The sequence below is a fragment of the Equus quagga genome, chromosome 1 (genome assembly GCF_021613505.1).
Source record: "Equus quagga isolate Etosha38 chromosome 1, UCLA_HA_Equagga_1.0, whole genome shotgun sequence".
Classification (NCBI taxonomy): Eukaryota; Metazoa; Chordata; class Mammalia; order Perissodactyla; family Equidae; genus Equus; species Equus quagga.
Genome location: NC_060267.1, coordinates 92,760,443 through 92,783,247, shown reverse-complemented (window position 1 = coordinate 92,783,247; position 22,805 = coordinate 92,760,443). Strand labels below are relative to the sequence as shown.

Below are 22,805 nucleotides of genomic sequence, written 5' to 3'. Positions count from 1 at the left end.
CCACTGATGGACATTTGGGTTGTTTCCACCTTTTGGCCGTTGTGAATCATGCTGCTGTGAACTTGAGTGTGCAAATATCTGCTCCAGTCCCTGCTTTCCCTCATTTTGGGTGTATACTCAGAAGTGGAATAGCCAGATCATATGGTAATTCTATTTCTAAGTTTTTGAGGAACTACCATACCATTTTCCACAGCAGTTGCACCATTTTACATTCCCACCAGCAGCGTGCAAGGGTTCCACTTTCTCCTCATCCTTGCCGACACTTGTTGTTTGCTGGCTTTGTGATAATCGCCATCCCGAGGGGTGTGGAGTGGGATCTCATTGTGTTAACGTGTGGTGCTTTGTGTAGAGTTTTGCACACAGTGGAGGTTTACTGGTTGAGATCAAGAGGCTAACCAGGGCAGGCCCCTGCCTCTGGACAGGACCGAACACTATTTATTTAAAGTCATTTAGTATACATCATGTCTCTCAATTTACCAAACCTATCCATGGATCCAGAGAAAGTTCCGTCCCTCAGTTTCCGGTGAATTGAGCTCTGGAGCCGGGGGTGAGCTTCACGGCCTTTGAGGAGGAAGGCTTCCTTTGCTCCCCAAACAGAGCCCCAGGCAGCACGGCCAGAGGGACAGAGGAGGGTGGGTCCAGATCGCTGCTGTCACTGGATATCTGACGCCAATGCCCTGGGCGGCAGAGTGAGCCCTCACCTCTCTGGGACTCAGTTTCCCCACCTTGTACACTGAGCACGTTGGATCAGAGCAGTGGTTCTCAACCTTTGCTACATACTATAATCACTTGAGGAGCTTTAAAAAAATCTCCATTCCCAGGCCACACCTTGGGCCAATTATAGCAGAATCTCAAGGGGGTGAGGCCCAGGCCCAGTATTCTCAAATCTTCCCCAGTGGTTCCAGGGTGCGGCCAAGGGTAAGACCTCAGAAGAGAGCCGCGGTTCCCACGCCTGCCTGAGCCTGAGAATGCCCTGAGCTGCTGAGTTACAAACACGAGTCTCCCAGCCCCGCCCCTGCAGGTTGTGGTTAGGTGGCTCTGGGAGGGGTTCCTGGAACCTGTATTTAGGATAAGCCCTCCAGATGATTCTCATCATCAGACAAATCTGGGAACCATGGGATGAGAGTGGCCCTTCTCCCACCGTGATGTGCGTACGAGTCACTGTGGATCTTATTAAAGGTAGACTCTGATTCAGTGGATGGGCTGTGGGGCTGGAGCTTGCAAGGGGTGCTGATGCTGCTGGTCCGGGGACCCTACTTTGAGTAGTGAGGGATTAGAGGCCTCCCAAGGTACCTTCCACCTCCCTCCTGAGGCATCCACCAGCCTGAGCTTCTGCAATCCCAGAGCAGATGTGGCTCCCACCCCTGGTGAATCCAAGCACCCCCTTTGCTCACACACCAGGAGGGGCGCTGCCCGGCATGCCCTGCTTCCAGTGTTCTTTGCTTTCACCGTGCTGCCTTGCCTGGCTCTGTTACCGTAAATGAGCACAGAATACAAAACACTGGCAAGTGGGGACACACGTAGGGCAGCATTTCTCTGTGGAGTGGCTTGGGCTGCACCCGCCACCTTGCTCTGGCGCTGTGGCACCATTAGCCTGGCTAATCAGAAGCTTCCAGCAGGGAAGCACAGTTCCTCTCCAGCAAGGCTTTTCCCAGCAATGCATTTCAACTTCCAGTTTGGTGTTCCTGTGCTTCTGATCTTGCCAGCCTTCCACAAGCCGTTGAATGACGACAAGCGGTCTTGAAATGCTGGGTTAAAAATCTTTCAATTGCGGCTTGTTTGTTTATGAAGCAGCGTCAATTATCAGGGATTTCCAAACTGCCTTTCCTTCTACTGGCGTCGGCATCCAGAGCGTCACCGTCAGCCGCCAGCCTCGGTGACAGCCGTGTTTTGGTGTTGCTGTTGCTCACAAGTCCTAGGTGTGAGGGGGGGCCAGCATGTTTGGAGTGTAAGGGATAAAAGTGTGTTGAAACCCCTGTGCTCCCCATGTTCAGATGCTCCCCGATCTTGCATGTTTTATCTGGTGGCTGTTACTTTGCGGCACGTTATGAATGGATATCATATGGAGAATGTGTGCAGGGAACAAGTGGATTTTAATGGCTCCTCCCTGGCCCCCAGGCTGCTGGGAAAGCCATTGTGCTCGCTCTGTGGAGGGGCGGCTGCAGCTGTCAGCAGGTACCAGCGAGGGGTTTCTTACAGCTGGGCAGAAGTGAACCTCAGCAAACAGTATGGACAAAATGAGAGAGGGAGGAGAAAGACAGTGGGAGAAGCTGGCCTTGAAGGAGAGAGAACGTTTGGTTCAGAGACTCACAGTTTTTAAAGTTCACACATTTTCCAGAAGCAAGTAGCATTGGAGAGACTAGATATATTTATTAGGTGTCCTTTGGATAACAATTGCAGGAAACCCAGCTCAAACCAGCAAAAGAAATTTTATGTGCTCATGTCAGGGAAACATTGAGGAGTGTGTTGGCTTCAGGCACAGCTTGATCCAGTGCCCCAAACAGTGTCTCTCGCCATATCTCTGCTCTCTCGGGGTGGGCTTCATTCTCAGGTGGGCTCTCTCTGGATGCAGGCCCCAGGCAACCCCAGGCTCCCATACCATTAGCTTATCAGCCCCAGCAAAAATGAAGCTCCTTTCTCTCTGGCAAGCTGTGGGGCAGCCTCTCATTGGCCTGGCTTGGCTCAGCCTACATCCTGATACGATGCCTGTGCCCAGGAGGAGCCGGCACTCGGATAGGCCACATCTGGGCCTCCCACATGCCCAGCCCTACAGCCCAGCGGTGAGTTAACTCCAAACGAGTCACAGGGATAAAGGGCATCAGAGTGGCTCCCCAGAGGAATCAGGAAAGTTAACGTGCATCTATCAGTAGATGGAAGCAGCGTATGGGGACTGCATGCAGTATGTGGGCAGCCCAGCTCTGTCACATCCGCATAGTCTGCCAAGGCCGCAGCTTCATCTCTCTGCAAAACACAGGGTTATGACTCAGACCTGTGACTCATGATCATTTTTAAGAACTGACACCCTAGGGGCCGGCCCTGTGGCCGAGTGGTTAAGTTCACGCACTCCGCTGAGGCGGCCCAGGGCTTCACTGGCTCGGATCCTGGGGGTAGACATGGCACCACTCATCAGGCCACGCTGAGGCGGCATCCCACGTGCCACAACTAGAAGGACCCACAACTAAAATATACAACTATGCACTTGAGAGATTTGGGGAGAAAAAGCAGAAAAGAAAAAAAAAACAAAAGAAGATTGGCAACAGTCGTTAGCTCAGGTGCCAATCTTTAAAAAAAGAACTGCCACCCCTTTGAGAATCTTTTGAGAAACATGGACCCATCCCCTCCCAGAAAACACATGTAGGTAAGAATTTGTATCTAATTCCAGAGGACCCAGGACCTGCAGGGGGGCCTGGTTCAGAACCCCTGGGCCAGGTGTTCCCCAAGGCCACCGATTCCAGTCGCTAGGGGAAGACTGGGCTCCCTCCCTTACCTGCTGAACGAGACGCTCTGGGCTCTGGGCCAGGGGTGTCAGTATCCTGCATCACAGGCTCCCCAGGGGATTCTGGTGCAATTGGTCGCTGAGAATTAGGGAAACATGTCTAAGATCCCTTCCAAACCTGGAATTTAGCATCATTCTCAACTCTGCCAGTTAGTGGAGTCTTTTGGCTGGGATGAAAAAAAAATCAGGCAGTAGGCAGAGAGAGTTTAAATAGAACACTAGAACTGTGTGTGACTAATTCAGTATTCAGGCCTTCACATTTATTCATGGGTGTCAGGACACTAGTTGGGGCTGGTCATTGCTCTGGGCCTAGGAGGTGACACCTGGGCCTAAAAGGTTAGTCCAGCTATGATGAGGACCAGTGTCCCATCAAAGCTTGGTGTCTTGGGAGCCCGATCAACATGTCTGGTGAACTCCCAGGATGACAGTGAGGGGCTTCTCTTGTTCACTAAGTTGGAGGAGCCAGAGCTGCCGTCCTAAAAAGACTCCCACCCTGAGAGCTAAGGTGGGAATCTTGTTTACGTGTGTTTTTATTGTTAACTTAGATGTGCTTCTTGCCTGAGTTTACTTGAAAGTGAAATGAGCAAGGCTTTGGGTGTACAGGGGCTGTTTGTTCTCACTGATGTCCCCACTGGAAGTTGCACATATGAGTCATCGAACCCTGATGTCAACAATGACAACTCTATTAAATGTCATGTCTCAGTTCCATACATTGGGCTGGTACACATGCGAGCTTACTACAGTGCCTGGCATACAGCAGGCACTCAATAAATGTATGTATGAATTAATTAAAGGACAAATGAGTAAACAGTAAGTGAGCAATGGAATATTCCAGAAGTTACTTTTTAAAAGCAAACTGAGATGTTTTAACGCTAGAAGACAGGGCCTGGATTAGATCCGTGGGCAGGAGCCACGAACACTTGGGCCCCGGCCCCCAGCCTACCTCTCCCAGCCAGGGCGACAGCACCTCTCGCCTGTCCTGTTTGTCCCAACCCTGGCACTGCTGACATTGGGGCAGGTAAGTCTGTGTGGTGGGGGCTGTCCTACACTCCGACACACTGTGGGATGTTTAGCAGCATTCCTGGCCTCTGCCCCAGTTGCAACAACCCAGATGTCCCCATATATTGCCAAATGTCTTCTCGGGGCAAAATCACCCCCGATTGAGAAGCTCTCTCCTCAGGTTTTATATAAATACAGGGTTCCAGTGCCAAAACAGGGGGATGAAACCATCTACACTGGGGTGCAGGAGACATATTCCTAGGCCCTCTGGCCGTTATCGGAGGTGGACGCCGGGGCTTTCCCACTGGGCTCTGATTTGGGCCGTTGACCTTGGAGGGTCCTGCTCCCTTGGGTCTGGGCTCCTCTGTGAGGGAGCTGAGGACGACCAGCCCTACCTCTCCAGGGAGGGCGTGGGGCAGTCGGGGAGCCCAAACCCTCGGGGAGGGTGTCCAGTAGTGGCAGTGACTAAAGCGTGGCACTAGCTGCTGGGTTCGAGCTCCGGGTATGCACACGCCCTGCATGGAGCTCGCCACATACTCTGTCTCGTAATCTTCAACACTGGGCGACTCTTAGCCCATTTCACAGTTGAGGAAACTGAGTCCAAGAGAGGTTGTGTTCACGGTCCGAGGTCACACAGCAGGTTCATGGTGGAAGTGAGATTCTAACCCAAGTCCACGTGACTCCAGAGAACACGCTGTCCGCCCACAAGGACGGGCTCTGCTCCCCCACAGCTCACCGGAAGAATGACCCCAGGGAGTCCCACCCCAGCAGTGATGGGGGCTGGGAGCTGTCCCTGAATCAGGGCTGCAGAGAGCTTCCACGGCAGGAGCCCCACCTGCATCTATCCCCCGGGGACCACCAAGAGTTTGGTACCCCGGGACCCCTGAGAGACGGCTCCCAAGGCTCCCCCCACGTGCGTGCGTGACATGATGCCCACCTGGTCTCAGGGACGAGAATCTAGCCTGCAATTCTCTCCAGCTGACCGTGGGCTGACTGTGGGCTGACCGTGGGCTGACTGTGGGCTGACAGTGGGCTGACTGTGTGCTGACCATGGGCTGACCGTGGGCTGATTCTTTCCCTGCAGGGTCTTCTTCCTGAATGTGCCATTCGATTCTGTCCTTGAGCGGCTGACCCTGAGAAGAACCGATCCCATCACGGGAGAAAGGTTTGTGCCAGGCTCCCGGTGGCTGGCCATCTGAGGGCGCCAGGAGCCAGGCCCCGCTAGGGAGCCTCCTCTCTCAGTCTGGCTGACCGATGCCACAGCAGGATGGCTCCAGGGGTGCCACTGGTGACTACTGACAGAAACTCTAGAAAGGGGGTTCATCCAGCCAGCTCCTCTGGCAGCGTCTGTCGATCCTCTGCCTGGACGAGTAGCCAGGAAATTAATGTCCAGGGCTCTACAGAAATTGGCGGAATGTTCACCCACTCTGTCTGGGTAACAGCTCTGACCCAGCATGTGAAATGGTGCCCTGGGCAGGTGTCACCTGCGCCCCTCACTGGGCCTTTGCCCTCACTGCAGTGCGTCCCAGGCGTGGTTGCTGTACAAACACATCCCCATGGGAACCAGCTCACCTGTGAGCCTTCCCACAGTTACGAGGGGGAAATTCTGGTTTTACTTTCCAGTCTGACCAAGTGCAATCACTGTGTTTGTGTTGAAACATGGTTTAAAGTTCCCACAGTCACGAAGCGGTGGAAGCTTCCGTCCTCCCTGGTAACCAGGCTGTGTTTCTTGGTAGCGACTCAGGAGTGGAGCAGGGAGGGGCAGGAAGGAAACACCAGGCTTCTTCTAAACTATGGGCCTCCTCTCGCATCCTTGCTCCTGGGGGACGTCTCTTGCTGACCCTTGTCAAGCATGATGACCCTGCCCCTGTGGTCTCCCCCAACAATGACTGTCTGTGGCACTTCCTGTCATCCCTGCTCACGTTTGTTGTGATAAAGCCCCATCTGACTGTAAGCTCCATAAACAGAGTCAGCGTCTGCCTTGCTGACCGCTGCATCGTCAATAGCAGGTGTCCTGCCAGACGCATAGCAGATGCCTCAGAAATGTTGTTAGGAAGCAAGAAGAAAGGATGGGAATGAAGGAAAGGAATTGACACAATGTATCTTTCTATTCTGTCCTCCTATTATTGGTCTGTATCCCTCTCCCCTGGGCAGGGACCATGTTTTGGGTCTTTCTATAGCCCCCGGACCCAGCTGAGGGTGCGTACACAGCTGGTGCACAGTAAATGTCTCATGGTGGTGGTGCTCGTGACCAACTTGGTCAACAGGAGGACAGAGGCCCCTTTCTCCCCTGCCCTCTGGGCTGGACCACGGGTCACCTGCTTCCCCTCCTCTCTCGTAGGTACCACCTCATGTACAAGCCACCCCCAACCACGGAAATCCAGGACCGTCTCCTGCAGAACCCAAAGGATGCCGAAGAGCATGTTAAGCTCAAAATGGACCTGTTCTACAGGAATGCCGCGGAGCTGGAGGAGTTCTATGGGCAGGCCCTCACTATTAACGGGGACCAGGACCCCTACACGGTCTTCGAGTACATAGAGAGCGGGATCATCAATCCTCTGCCCCAGAAAGTCCCATGAGGGCTCAGAGCCGGGAGCATCCCCCAGGGAAACAAAGTCAACCCCCACCCCAACCTTCTGGAGCCTCAGCCAGGCCAATAAAGAATGCTGGGGCAGTCTCGTGTGTTCTGGAGGTGAGGTGCCTGGAAGACGGCCTTCTTCTGTAGTCTGGGAACACAGGACAGGCGAAGCCCGGGAGGCAGTGAAGCAGGCCGGGTCAGACCTGGCATGAGTCTCGGCTCCAGCACCAACGTGCAGTGCGGCCCTGGACGAGTCACCAAACCCTCGGAGCCTCTCTTTTCTCACAACCAAAGCGGGGGTGCTAACAGTCCCCGCCTCACGGGCTTGCTGCGGGATCCGAGGGGGTGGTACAGGCAAGGCTCTCAGCACAGGGCCTGGCACACAGGCAGCTCTCGAGAAATGTGGTTTTAAAAAAGCTCTTGTGTCCGGAGCAGTGCCGCGCAGGAGACCCCCGGAGTGCTGGCTGCCCTCTGTGCTGTCCAGCACTGCGGCCGCCAGCTGCAGGCGGCTCTTGAGCACTTGGAGCGGGGCTACTGCAACTGAGGAGATGGCTTTTAAATTTTATTTAATTTTCACTAATTTAAATATAAATAGCCACCTGTGGCCAGTGGCTGCCATGTTGACAGCATAGTTCTAGACACACTTAGCTATTTCTTGAGACTCGCCTAGAACCCCCTGGAAGGCCTGCTTTCAGGCCCCACTGAAATAGCCCACAGCACGAGGAGTGGACGCCAGAGGGGCAAGACAGTGCCGTCTTAGGTGAGAGGAGCTCTTGACCCGCTTCCATGGGCCCTGCCCTTCCTCCCATTGTTTCCTTTTCCCTTGTCAGGAGCGTACTTGCGTGATGCCCCATTGACAGGAGAGGACACTGAAGCTGCAGAGGGTAAGTGACTAGATCCATGGCTAGCCCTGAAGCCAGTGCTCTGCCTGCAGGGCCGCTGTCGACCAGGCCAGCCTGAGCCTGAGACGGGGGTTCCAGCCTCAGGGCTCTGGGAAGCTCGAAGACTCTGGGCCTGATGGTTAAAGCCCCTTCTGGCTTGGGGCGACCCAGAGTCCCTCCAGCCATGGTAGCCAGTGACTGTGCCAGCCAGCACTGGCATGCATGACCCACGCCTCCGGGCCTGTCCTCTGCTTCTGCCCCAGTCACTGGTGGAGCCCCCTGCCTGCCCCAGCCGGGCTTCACAGGGCTGGCTCCTCTCTCTGGAGTGATGACTCAGCCTCTGCACCTTGCCCTCTGGGAGGCAGCTCAGCCCGCAACCCCCTCTCCTTGCCCTGCTCAGGCACTGGGTACCACCTCCTCACCTCCATCAGGGGCCGCCCCTGCCCAGGTCCCACCTCTTCCCAACCCCCATAGGGAAAAGGGTATGTACCCTGAAAGCCCGCTGACAATGGGCTCCTGCCCATTAAGCCTCCTCTGGCCCGGGAGGCTCCAGGAGGGGTCCCAGTTGTAGGCCATATGGCCAGGTTGCAAATGCTCCATGCTTTGTGATGACACGCCGCCTGCTTGTACCCAGCACCCTCAGCTTGGAAAGGGCAGTAAGCTGGGAGGGTGGCCAGCCCCAGCCTGGCTTAGGGACCACTTCCCTTACTCCCACTCTCTCCCTCTGCCTGTCATTCTGGGTACCAGAGAGTGTGGTCTCACGTTACAGAACTGTAGTGAAACACCATTTGGATGTAAATCTTTAGCCAAAGACGTCATAAAACATTCATTTATTTCGTTCACCTAGTAATGCTTACTTTGTGGATCACCTGCTCTCTGGATCACCATTAGCCTTCCTCTTCATCCACCTGCGGCCCCCCCCCCCTCGCCCCCCCCCCCCCGTGCCTGCTCTGTGAGGCAGGTGATGTCCCTGTCACAGCATGGGCTGTGGAACCAAGCAGACTGGGTCCCCATGCTGCTGTGTGACGTTGGGCAAGTTACTTAACTTCTCTGGATCCTTGTAAAATGAGAGCAAAATTAGTCATTGCCTCCCAGGCAATACTAACAAAGTATTGTGGGATGATAAAAAGGCTGAAAACGGCCCGGCACACAGTGCCTGCTCAGTAAAAGTAGCCGTCATCATCATCTTTTCACAACGCCCCTGAGCTCAGTGCTGTTTTTATTTCTAAGTGAGGAAATTGGGGCTCAGAGGAGTTAAATAATTTGCCCAAGGCTGCGAGTGGCAGCGGGGGTCAGAATCCACGTCAGCGCTAGCCAGTTCCTGACCTCCAGGTGATGAACGGTGAGGCCACCTGCTTTCCTGCTGTCGCCGTCGGGGTTGCAGAGGGCATCCGGGCTCGTGGGGCCCCAGGCGGGCTGGCCCGGCAGAAGGGCTCCACGTGAACGAATGTCGCCGGCGCTCGCGCGCCGCCCCTGCATCCTGGTTAGTGGCGCCGGTGTCGGTTGGGCTCCGGCGCCGCCGTCGCCTCGGGCACAGCGCGGGCTTCATTGAGATGCGCTCGGCGCGGTCGGGGCGCGCCCCTCGGGTGCACGGCGGCCGGGGCGCCCCGCCGGGGGTGGCCCTACACGCTGCTGCTGGTGTCGATCGCTCCCCCGGAAACGACGAGCAACGGCCTTCATCTCGCCCGCCACGCGCAGCCCCTCCCTCCGCTTCGCGCCGCAGAGCTCCCCGGCTCCGGGCTCGGAGGCTGCGGCGGGAGCCGGGCCCCTCGCATCGCAGCCCGCAGCTCCGGCGCGCGGCCTAACTGGGCGGCCTGGCTGCGGTTCGTTAGCATCCGCTTCCAGCCGCGGTGCGGTGGTCGGGGCCTTCCCGGTCCGGAGAGGCCCAGGCCTGTGGCTGGAGGGCAGACGTCGTGGTAATTTCCGGATCAGCTGCTGTGCTTGAAGTTGACCGAGGTCCGATGAATGGGAACGCGCAGGAGAACCAACCGCTGCCGGTGTGTCCTCGTTAGGGGGGCTCCTTGGTTCATTTTCAACCCCTTTTATCATAAGCTGTCACGCAAACTCTTCCCCCTGCCTCGGCTCCCAGCGCTTCTCCCCGGCTCATGCCTGCGTGTGTACCACCTCCCCACCCCACCCCCGCCGGCCCCGCGGAGGGAAACCCAGACGATGCTGCCCGCCCCCACCCCACAGCCTCCTCAGGTGCTTCTGCTGTGGGACCCACGCCTGGCTGCCGCTGAGAACACCGGGTTACACCTGCTGGTCACGCAGAGCTGGGCCCATCGCTTCTCTCTCCCGGGAATTTGGAAGAGAACTGAGGGCAGTGGAGAGGATATCTGGGGTCTGTCCGGCCCATCTGGCAGCACAGCACAGCAACAAAGTCCATCTGGAGAGAACAGAGAGCAGCAGGCACAGGCCACCTCATCTCTCAACAAGTGTGTATTGAAGGCCTACTATGTGCCAACGCTGGGAATATAGCAGAGGAAAAAAAAGGACATTTCTGCCCTTATGAAGCTTCTGTTTCACAGAGATGATGACAGGAAGCTGAGAGAGAGAGAGATCATGTGATTTCTGATGGTTGCTGAGACCCGTCTCTGCCCTAGGCTCCCATGAGCACACTAACCCTCCCAGCATGCTCCCTTTTTTTTGCCTAGGGTGTCAGACAGCGTTCACAGGCACCGTGGTGTGGGGAGGACCAGTCTAGAGGTGTGCCCAGGCGCCACGGGAGCAGGCCGGTGGGAATTTAAATGAGACCAGGACTCATGGGCGACCCCCAGGGGAAGGCAACTTGGGAGCTGAGTTTTGAGGCACATATGAGCGTTCAGAGGCATGAAAAAAAGTGACCGTTGACCATGGAACACGCTTCCATTTATAAAAATAGAAATATAACTGTATTATAAATATTTTTATTATTAAAATGTTACTTATTAAAAAACTCAAACAATACAACAGAGGCGCATCACATAGAAAGTGAAACTCCAGTCCTCGCCACAATAAAACCCTTGATTGTCCTTCACTAGAGATAGCCAGAGTTAAAAGTTCGGGGTGAATGAATGGATGGATGGATGATGGCTGGAAAGATGGGTGGGTGTGACGCCAGTGGGATGGTGTTGGACATACTGCCCTGTAACCTTCTCTTTTTTTATTGTGGTAGGATCACTGAACAGGAGATCCACCCTCTCAACAAATTTCTCCATGTAGGTACCGCATTGTCAGCTACAGGCTCGTGGCCGCTCAGCAGATCTCTAGACTTCATTCATCTGCGTGAGCTCCTCCCTCCTCCCAACCTGGCGCCCGCCATCCTACTCCCTGCTGCTGGGAGTTTGGCTATTTCAGATACTTCATATTAGTGAAATCATGCAGTGTTTGTCCTTCTGTGACTGGCTTATTTCACTTAGCATAATGTCCTCAAGTTTCATCCATGCTGTCACATATGGCACTTTTCTTTAGCAAAACAATTTCCTAATTTTTTCACCAGCAGTCCAGGGACATCAAACAAGCTATAGTCACACGCCATGTAACAATGTTTCGGTCAACGCTGGATGCACGCACAACCGTGGTAGCAGGCTGTACCATCTAGGTTTGTGTAGGTACGCTCTGCGATGTTCACACTGTGACGATCTCAGAATGTGTTCCTGTCGTTAAGCGATGCAACTGTCCTGACCTGCCAGTCTGCTCATTCCTTCCCCGGGGCAAGAAGGCTGAGCTCAAGGTTCGCAGCCGTCACTTCGACTTGACTATAACTGGTTTTTAGTGATGCCCAAGTGAAGTCCAGTTTTTCCTGTCAAGCTCATATTTCCTTTGCAAATCTTCTCCAACTGAGCTGGGGCCCAGAGGCCAGAATAAGGACACTGATGTCTAATTTACATGTCAAGAGCCAGCGGACAAGCTTGGTTATTCTCAGAAACAGCAGGACATTCCACTGACCTCCATGTGGAGAGGAAGAACAAAAAATGTGGAGTGTGCTCAGGCCCAGGTGGGAGGTGCCGTGGGCTGAACCTGCCATCTCGGGTTCACAGGGAGGCGGTGCCTGGACGTTTGCAGGCGGTGGGACCTCATCTGCGACGGTAACCTTATGCTCTCTACAAAGCCACAAGAACTGGAAGGCAGACATTCACATCACATGTGGTGGAGGGAGATGCATGAAAATGAACTTTATAGCCACTTGAAAAAAATACATATATATCACAATCCTGTTAAGACAGATTTCACATATCATAGAATTCACCCATTTAAAGTGTACAATTTAATGGTTTTTAGTATATTCACATAGTTGTGCAACCATTCCCACTAACTAATTTTAGGACATTTTATTCCCCCAAAGAACACCCCTGTGCCTGTTAGCAGTCACCCGCCATTCCTCCCATGTGTAGCCTCTAGCAACTGCTAATTTACTTTCCGTCTCTATGGATTTGCCTGTTCAGATCATTTCATATAAACGGCATCACACAATATGCGGCCTTTCTTCACTGTCTTCTTTCATTTGGCGTGTTTTCGAGGTTCGTCCACGCTGTAGCGTGTATCAGCACTTCATTCCTTTTTATTGAGGAGTAATATTCCATTGTCTGGATGGACCTCATTTTGTTTATCCGTTCATCAGTTAAGGGGCATTTGGGGGCTGTTTCCGTTCTTTGGCGGTTATGAGTAATGCAGCTATGAACACTTGTGTACGAGTTTTTGTGTGGACGTGTTTTAATTTCTCTTGGGTACATGGCTAGGAGTGGAATTGCAGGGCCATATGGTAATTCTATGTTTAACCTTTTGAAGAACTGCCAGCCTGTTTTCTAAAGGGCAACACCATTTTACATTTCCTTCAGCAGTGTGTGAAGGCTTCAGTTTCTCTATATTCTTGCCAACGCTTGTTATTGTTGTCTTTCTAGCCATCCTAGGGATGTGAAGTGGTGTCTCATTGTGGTTTTGATTTGCATTCCCCGATGGCTAATGACACTGAGCGTCTTTTCATGTGCTTATTGGCCATTTGTATATCTTCCTTTGAGAAATGTCTATTCAGATCCTTTGCCCATTTAAAAATTGGGTTGTTTGTCTTTTTATTATTGAGTCATGAGTTCTAGTATATTCTAGATATAAGTTATTTATCAGATATGTGATTTGCAAATATTTTCTCCCTTTCTGTGGGTTGTCTTTTCACTTTCTTGATGGTATTGTTTGTAGCACAGAAGTTTTTTTTTAAAGATTTTCTTTTTCTTTTTCTCCCCAAAGACCTCCAGTACGTAGTTGTATATTTTTTAATTTTTTATTTTATTTTATTTTATTTTTTAGCAAGATTAGCCCAGAGCTAACTGCTGCCAATCCTCCTCTTTTTGCTGAGGAAGACTGGCCCTGAGCTAACATCCATGCCCATCTTCCTCTGCTTTCTATGTGGGACGCCTACCACAGCATGGCTTGCCAAGTGGTGCCATGTCCACACCGGGGTTCCAAACCAGTGAACCCCGGGCAACCAAAGCAGAACGTGCCCACTTAACCACTGCACCACCGGGGCCGGCCCAATAGTTGTATATTTTTAGTTGTGGGTCCTTCTAGTTGTAGCATGTGGGACGCCGCCTCACCATGGCTTGATGAGCAATGTCACGTCCATGCCCAGGATCCAAACCGCCGAAACCCTGGGCCGCCGCAGCGGAGCATGCGAACTTAACTACTTAGCCACGGGGCCAGCCCCATGAAGTTTTTAATTTTGATGAAGTCCAATTCATCTATTTTTTTCTTTTGTCATTTGTGGTTTTGATGTCATATCTAAGAAGACTTTGCCTAATTCAAAGCCATAAAGATTTACTCCTACATTTTCTCCTAAGAGTTTCATAATTTTGGCTCTTACAGTTGAGTCTATGGTCCACTGTGAGTTGATTTTTCTGGATGGTGTGGGGATACAGTCCAGCTCCATCCTCCCACATGTGGATGTTCTAGCCACTTGTGTGAATGTCTCTGAGCAGCCCTCTGGGAGAGGTGCTCTCTAGGGCAGTGTTCAGCATGTGAGAATCATCTGGAATGCTTGTGAAAATGAAGACACCTGGGCTCCATGCCTGGAGATCCTGGATCAGCAGGGTGGGGCGGGCCGGAGATGTGTTTTCTAGGAGACACCCCGTTGCTGACCCCGTGGTGGAGGGACTGCGGACTGGATGCGGAGGGTCACTGCACTGTCTTGTGGAAGGTCCTTGTAGTTAGAACGTAAAACTTCCGAAGTACCTGGAGACGTCCATTTCTGGCAACGTGGCAGATTAGATGGCCTGGCGACCCCTCTTAAAAGACAGCCCTAAAAATTCTGAATGAAATATGAAAAATAAACCTCTTAAAATTACAACTGAGCTCGCGTGAACAAGTGAGAATATACAGAGACCAAAAATGACAAGAAAGTATAAATCCAGAGAGACAGGTGAGGGCTGGAGCCAGAGCCACCTGGGAAGTGTCTGCTGACCCCTGGTGGCCCAGGGCTCCGGGTGACAAGGACTCTGCCTGGGAGCCGGCGCAGAGTCCTCCCAGGTAGAAAGAGAGACTGGGAAGGAAGATTGGCAACACGTTTAATGAAACGGGATTGGCGTCCGGAATATGTAAAGAACTCCTCAATGTCACCAAAATGCAAGTGGCCAAGTGGAAAACTGGAAACAGATACGGGCAGGTACTTAGAGGAAAACATGAACGGTCAATTAACTTTAAGAAAAATGCTTGACCTTATTAGTAATCAGAGAAATGCAAATTAGAGTCACAGTGAGATCTGCCTGCACGTGCAGCACCAGCATTTAACAAGACCCACAACACAAAGTGTTGGAGAAGGTGGAGCCGCTGGCCCTGCCGTGCAGTGCTGGGGGAGGGAAACGGGCTTAGCCACTTGGGAAACGGAGAGACAATCATCTACTAATGCTTTGCACGCCTCCCGCGGGACCTGGACCTCCTCTCCTGGTGTCGCATGGAGAAATGGGTGCAAGGCGCACAAGAAGACGTACGTGGGAATGTGACTGGCGGTTCTATTTGTATTAGCCCAAACAGCACAGTGTCCATCAACTGCAGTATATTCATACACGAAATTACCCAAGAAAACAAACTCCTGATAGATGCCTCGATATGGACGTCTCAGAGCCAGACACAGAAGGATACACATTGTGTGATTCCATTTATATGAAGCTCAAGAAAAGATAAAACTAATCACTGTTGATAGAAATCAAAAATAATTAAGTTACCTCTGAGGGGGTCGTTGCCTGGGGACGGGCACCGGGTCTTGTAAATGCTCTGTATCAATCTGGGGAGTGGTCCCACTCCACTCTTAAGGTGTACTGAAGGTCTGTGGCCTCTTTGTAGACGTTATATGTTAAAATTTAAAGTTGACTACATTTGAGAGAGGTGTAGGCAGCAGCACTCACACGACTGAAGAGAAAAATATGAAGAAGACAAACGGGCATTTTACAGAAGGAAACACCCTCCTTAGAGATTAGGGAAATGCATACTGTAGCGGACGGTGTCACACCCTCCAAGCCTGGCAGCTCGGTCCCAGTCTGGCGGTTCCCAGGATTGGCAGGATGTGGAGCAGTGGGAACCTGGATGGACTGCCGGGGGCGAGGGGATGTCGGGGGGCCAGGGCAGGGGGGCGATGGCCATCACTCTGGAAAACAAGGGGCTCATCTGGTGAAGCGAAGCTGTGGCTGGCCGTGACCGGGCCGGCACTAAGAGGCCTTGGGTGAGTTGATAACTGCGCTCGTCACCCCAGGAGCTCGGGAAACTGCAGATCGTAAGAGCCCCCGCTTTCGCCCCAGAGATTCCTGCCTTCATGCGTGCAGCTGGCCTTGGGCACCACTCTCAGGAACAGTCCAGTGTCGCCAGGTGCACACGCCCCAGCCTGAGGCGGAGCTGAAGTGCCGCAGGGGGCGGAGCTGAGAGAATCAGGCCCGAGCAGGGTGCCTGGGCTCCCGGGCTTCCCTGGGTGGCCCGGGGGACTCTGTGAGATGCTGCACTGGGGTCGCCCCTCGCTCCACAGTGAGTCTCCTCAGCGGGGCCCCGAGTGGCAGACGCTGTGGTTTCTCATCAAGGAATCACAAGGGGAGGGCGATTCCCCCTGGCCTGGCCGGAGCCGCCCTCTCACCCAGCTTCCTTTGCCTGTTTAAGGAGAAAATCAGGAAAGGAGCAAAAGGGCACGAAGCCTGGAACGGAAGTCCAGCCAGCTGTGCCGCTAGCCGTGTGACCAGGTCCTTCCCATCAATCGAGGAGACAGGGACTGGGGCTCTGTGCTCTCCCTGCCTTTAAAGAGCTGTTTAATTATGTTTGAGGAGCCCGGGGTATAGCGTGCATAACTGTCCCAGTTTGCCTGGGACAGACAGAGTTGGAGTTCCTGGGATGTAGGATTCTCATGTTTAATACCGGGCCAGTCCTGGGTAAACCAAGATGAGTTGATCATCCCACCAGCCCGATCAAACCCTGGAACCACAGGCCAGCTGCTTTCAGGGTTGAAGGTACTTCACAAAGCCTGGACCAGGCACCATCAGGGTCCTCTGCATCATGGCTGTTGCTGCTGAGGAAGAGGAGGAGGAGGAAGGTGGGAGGGAGGAGAAAAGGAAGGAAGCCCACCAGATCCAAGAACCCCCTTTCTTCTGCAGTGTCTCTCTAGTACCTTCTCTTGACAAAGTGTGACGTCGTGCTCACTGCAAAGGAGAAATGCCGGAGAGTCCAGCCCATTAGAGCAGAGCAGGTACTGAAGGGCGAAGCTGGAGCTGAGTTAATAAATCAATAACTGGCACGGGTGTGTCATTGATTTGTTTGTTTTTATTGCTGAGTAATACCCATTCTACACCCGGAATACATAATAACCCCCACGTGAATTGCTGCCCACCCTAGAGTGGAGGGGGTGCAACATAACCAACTCACCATCGCGGGCTGGCTGGTCTCCGTGAGGGTGGCACCATACTGAGCTCACTGCTGGCTTCTGCTCCTGACATGCTGGACGTTCAACAGCAGCGGCAGCTGGATGGGTCTTGATGTGAGAAACTCCCTGACGTCGGCCCTGAGTGCCCTCCACCCCGCCATCACAGCTGCACTTTGCAGCCCCATTGTGCAAGTGCTGGGGTGTGAGAAGCTGGCCAGCCTCCGCTGGATGAGTTGTTCTGTCCAGCTGGTGTTCAGTGCCTCCTCTCTGATGGATGCTCTCTGGTGGGTATGGACAGGAGATGCAAAGATTCCCTCACTTTGTGCTCATTCCCATAGGTGCAGCTACACGTGTCTTCCCCAGAATTTCTTGTTTCCAGTTGCCCAGTCTGTTTCCTTCATGGCCCCTGACGGGTCAACCACAGCCATTCTCCACCGCCCAAGAACCTATGCATAGTCTTACCTCAGCCCATTTCCCTCTCCAAACAAGGGAAATAACTAAGTGTACTGCTTGAAGCTCAGCCCACGGCAAGGATTTCCCCTCATCAGTGTCTCTGGAGATTATCACCGAGTGAGGTTGTAATGTGGCAACAGGCCATTTTGGGTTCACATCAACACGCTGAGCCAGCTCATCCATGAAACAGGCCAGTTTCTTTCCTCCCCCATCAGCTGGTCATAAGATATTCCCCAAGAAGCCATAGGTGTGGGCTGAGGGAGAGGCACCAAAGGGACAGAGAAGGTGACATGGGAACACAGGCCATTTCTCTTGTAACTTACTCATGTCCTTTGAACCTGTCCAGAGCCGACCCTGCAAACACTATCTTGTTTGTACAGCTGGTTTTTGCTGCATCGGCCTGACCTCATGATTTGTTAGATCTGATCGTACCTAGCTCATGATGCGTAGCTCTGGTCGTATGGTCACTTGGCGGACGTCCCGTTGTCAGGCACGCGGTCTGCACCAGAGCCCAGTAGCACTAGCAGGGCTCTACTTAACAGTGAGTGATGCTCTGTGGCAGAGGCGTGGCCTTCCTCCAGGACCCTTGGGGTCTGTACTGCAACTCTTTAGGGCTTGTTGGAGACCCCACATGGCCTCCTAACCTACACAGCTATGTCCAGCTCCACTGGATCTGCTGGGTCACATGCGCACGTGACAGGGCAGCTTGCTTCACCTGCTGTGGAGCCCTTCCCTGCTGTGTGCCCCACATTCAAGTGCTTGCCACTTCCTGTTTACCAAGTCCATTAGGATGCTGTCATCTTGTAACAGACCAGCATCATGTTTTGTGTAATGAGAAGATGAATGTCTTTGGATTATACTGCGATGAAAAGCAGATGAGTGTTTCGGGAGGAGAGAAGAAATTGAGACCCATTGGAACACATTGATTTGTAAATATATAATTAGCTAATTTAGTTATTGAACAACAAAATACCCTAAATGCATGTAGGTAACCAGCAAGGGGGTGCTAGGTTGTAGTGGATTTTAACTCTCTTGATATGTAATTAGAGCCACAGTTGTCATACATCGTCCTAGTTTTAATAAACAGTCAGTGGGTGTTTAATTTGTGTCAGTATTTTGCCGAGCTTCCTTTGACGCCCCGTTTTTCATGATTTCTTATCAGGCTTACTCTGACACTCTGTCTTGATCAGGCTTGCTCCGACATTTTGCTCTTTGTGATTTTTATCAGTATCTCTCACGCTGCCCCCTACGGTGTGTCTAGTACGTCTGACAAGCCACGTCCTCTAACATTCCTCAGTGAGGCTGCACCAAGTTCGGCTTCCCCACACGAGGAAAGGGAGGCCAGGACAAGACAGTGAACATGGACTTCAGTCTTTGCCAGGTGAAGGCAACTCCTCTTGGTCCTCCTGTCCGATGGGCGTTGAGAAGACGGCATTTGCCTCGTCAACACGCCACATGTCGATTGCCAGAAGCTCTGTCTGTTCTAGTAAAGACGTAAAATCTGACATAGCTGCATTGGTGCTATGACTTGATTATGTTTAGAGAAGCCCACTGTCATCTGTGGTGACCATCTGGCTTCACAGGGGCCCGTGAGGGTGACAGTACCTTCATAGTGCCACCTGAGTTAAGGTATTTGCCTCTGATTTACCATCTAGGCAGGGGCAGCAGTTCCAGGGGCTTCGCTTGGCCTTTTCTCCACAGGTCAGAGAACCAACGCTAAGTGGAAACATCCCGAACATGAACTCTGGCACTGGGGAAATGACCACAGAGTGGGTTTTCAAGCACATTGGCTCCCAATTTTTGGTTAAAATCAAACAAAACACTCATTATCTACCAATCGATCTCACCCATAAGAACCCCCTGGCCTATTAGCCATTGCTGCAAACCCCCGAGTAACAAGGCTCTGATCGCCACTCCAGCCCGCCCATTATGGCAATTATATTTCCCATTCTTTAGCAGTTCAGTGCCCCCACTGGATCTCTGCTATTCTGGAATCCTATCATCATTGACACTAAGAAGTCCAGGTCCTCGGCAACAACTCTTACTGTCAATCCTGGCCTGAGGACAGCTACCACCAAGCTTCTCACTGACTTAGTGCCCACCCCTTGCTTTGGCCAAAGGAGCTTCCTCTGGTCTCTCCTGGCAAACATGGCCAGCTGGTGGGCGCCCTGGTCTTGCGTCACCCCTTCGAGCGCGCCCCTCTCTCTTTCCTACCTGCTGCAGACCTGAGGCAGCTCTGGCCTCCGCGTGCCGAGGGCTGCTTTAGGGTCCCAGCTTCCCTCAGCCATCCACCGTTACACAGGACCATCTGCAGGTGTCCTCGCCCGCCACAGAGTGCTTCCCATCAGTAAGCTCTCCTCCACCCAGCCTCCGTTCTCCTCCCTCTCGGCCCCGAACTCCCTGCTTCTGCCAGTGCAGGTCCGGCAGCTCTGGTGAGCGCGCAGCATCCTCCCTGGGCAGGGACTGTAACGCTCCACGTGGGTGAGGCTGAAATTAACCCGTCATGACCTAGAAGGAATGAGGGGAAGCGAGGGTGGACCTGGAAGAGGACAAATATCACCTTGTGAGGCTTCAGGTGGTCTTGGCGTGACCCCCAGGCGATCAGAGGTGCTCTCCTTCCTCGAGGGCAGGGACTCAATCCGCTGGCCGACAGGCGTCCAGGGAATCTGGGATTCATTTGTCCCATCCCAGACTTCAAGGTCCTTATCAGGAACCTAACTTTAGTCCAGATCGTGGCCGTGCACTCAGACTCCGTCGCTCCGAGGACGTTCCCCCAGTCCGATGGTACCTGTTGCTGACTGGCACATGAACCGATTCCAGGGTCGCACCCTGAAGGTCTGCTTATGTTACCGACTGTCTTTGTTTAAGTTCCCCCCGAAGCAGACTGAAATAAGGACTTTGGTGTGGGTAGTTTATTTGGGACGTGATCCAAAGCAGCAGAGATGAAGCAGCGAGGAGAGTGAGGCAGACAAGGGGGAAACCTCAGGATGAGGGTTAATGGCGGGCTGCTGCGATGAGCTCAAAGACACGGGGGAGGCCTGAGGACAGGCGAAGGACGCTGCTCAGAGGACTGAGACGACGAGGCTGCGTCTTGCGCGCTGGCTTCCCTCCCCGCTGACTTGTGGCTGAGCAGGCCCGCTGGTGCTGGAGAAAGGCCTCAGGCCGAGGGGTCCAGATCTCAGGGCAGGAGGCTGCACTGCCAGCCCTCGGCGTGCTGGGGAACTCAGGACGGAGGATGTGGGGAGAAATACAATCTTAAAAGCAGCCAGAGTAAAAGGATACATTATATATAGAGAAAAAACAATTTACCACAATGGAGGCCACAAAACAATGGAACTAGATTTTTAATGTGCTGGGAAAAAATAAATTTATATAATTTCCACTATATCCTGTGAAAATATTCTTCAAAGATGAGAGTAGGAAAAAGGGAAAAAAAGATTAAATAAATGAATGCATATAAACCAGTTTTCTTTTTTTTTTTAAAAGAAAACAGCTCAATATATGTGTCAGGTAAACAGAAGCTGAGAAAATGTGTCACCAGGAGAGCTGCACTGTGGTGAATGCTAGTGGCACCCTGCCTTGCCAGGGAAAGATTCCAGCCGGAAACAGATCTACAGGAAGAAACGAAGAACAGCGACGTCTGGACTGAGTGTGTCCCTCCAAATTCATAGGTTGAAGCCCTCACCCCAAAGTAATGGCATTGCAGACGAGGCCTTTGGGGGTGGTTAGGGTTAGAGGAGGTCACGAGGGTGGGGCCCGCACGACAGGATTAGTGCCCTTAGAAGAGACGTCAGGAACCCTGCTCTCTCCTGGTCAGAGGTCATGTGAGGACACAGCGAGATAGCCGCCGTCTACAAGGCAAGAGGCCTCAGAATGACACCTACCTTGTTGGCACCTTGTTCTTGGACTTTCCAGCCTCCAGAAATGTGAGAAATAAATTTCTCTGTTTAAGCCACCCAGTCGATGGTATTTTGTTGTGATAGTCTGAGCTAAGACAAGTGACTGTTAAAATAACTTTGTATGTTGGGTTTATAATGTATGTAAGAGGAAAATACATGACAATGATAGCATGAGGGTTTGGGGACACAAATGGAACATCAACGACCTTTTGTGTTCACATAGTATGCTTTTCCATCCTTTAAAACTTTCTGCATCCTTATATTTTATATTTATCACTTAAGCAACATGTTGGGTTTTTTTGGTTTTTTTTTTTTTTTGCTGAGAAAGATTTGCCCTAAGCTAACATCTGTGCCAATCATCCTCTACTTTTTTGTATGTGGGACACTGCCACAGCATGGCTGGTGAGTGGAGTAGGTCTGTGCTTGGGATCTGAACCCACAAACCCAAGCCTCTGAAGTGGAGCACACTTTAACCACAGGGCCAGGCTTTTTTTTTTAATCAAGGTCATACTAGCTTGTAACATTGTGTAAATATCAGGTGTACATTATTATATTAGAATTTCTGTATAGACTGCATCATGTCTACCACCAATAGTTTTTTTTTTTAATCAATCAGACAATCTTTGCTTTAATTGGATTGTTTGTTCATTTACATTTAGTGTAATTACTGCTGTATTTGGGTGTAAATCCATTACCTTATTTGCTTTCATTTTCCCAGCCTATTCTATGTTTTTTTTCCTCCTTTCTCGTCTATTGGAATATTTTTTAAAAGCCCTGGTATTCCCCCTCTGTTAGCTTAACTATAGACTCCTGTGCTGTTCTTCAGGCATCACTCCAGAGGAAACTTGACTTCTGCAAGTCTAACTTAGACTGGTCACTTTACCTGTCCCTCGCCAAGGCCGGGCATTACAGAACACAGCACCTCCTGACCTGCAGTCAGGTGCTTTATCTCAAAGCCTCTCGGAATGTTCTGTTCATTTCACGTGCTCACGGTCTCTGCCCACCTGTCTCACCTTTTCAGTGCTCTGCATCCTTGCTCCTTCTCTGAACTATCTTCCACCTGACAACACCTCTTAGAATTTCCCTCAGTGCTGGTGTTAGCGATGCATTATTTTCCATTTTTGTTTGTTTGAAAAATGTCTTTACTTTCATTCTTAGAGGACACTGTTGCTGAGTCTGGGGCTCTGGGTGCCAGTTTTTGCCTCTCACGCCTTTCCATTGCCTTCCCACTTCATTGTTTCCATCAAGAAGTCAGACGAGTCTTCTCACTGCTCCTTTTAAGGTAACTTATCTTTTTTCTTTGCTTAAGATTTTTTCTCTTTGATTTTCAGCAGTTTTACTATGATGTGTTTAGGTGTGCTTTTCATTTTCTTTATCTTGTTTGGTGTTTTATCTAGCTTTTCTGGTTGTTCTCAGCTGGAGTATTTGTCTGAATTACGTGTTTGTCGTTGCTGAGATCCTTGCAATCAGTACTTCATTTCAGTACTCACGAGATGCTATTTCATTGACAGTGTTAAGAATACATGGCCTAACATCCTACTGAAGCTTTTTGATTATTTCCGTTTACATTCCTTCTAACGTTTTCTGGAATAAACAACCAAAGACATACTGACCTGATTCTGAGGTGGCTGCTAAT

The 22,805-nt window shown here is 51.8% G+C and overlaps 1 protein-coding gene across 11 annotated transcripts in view; it reads left to right on the top strand.

Moving 5' to 3' along the window:
* AK8 (adenylate kinase 8) overlaps nt 1-7,172 on the top strand; it is a 136,328-nt gene extending 129,156 nt beyond the window's left edge. For all 11 annotated transcript variants that reach the window (XM_046656090.1, XM_046656111.1, XM_046656073.1 and 8 more), the window contains 2 exons: nt 5,580-5,660; nt 6,837-7,172. In XM_046656090.1, coding sequence (XP_046512046.1) covers nt 5,580-5,660; nt 6,837-7,074 — 319 coding nt within the window. In that variant the 3' untranslated portion in view covers nt 7,075-7,172. The remainder of the gene's footprint in view (nt 1-5,579; nt 5,661-6,836) is intronic.
* The last annotated feature ends 15,633 nt before the right edge of the window (nt 7,173-22,805 follow it).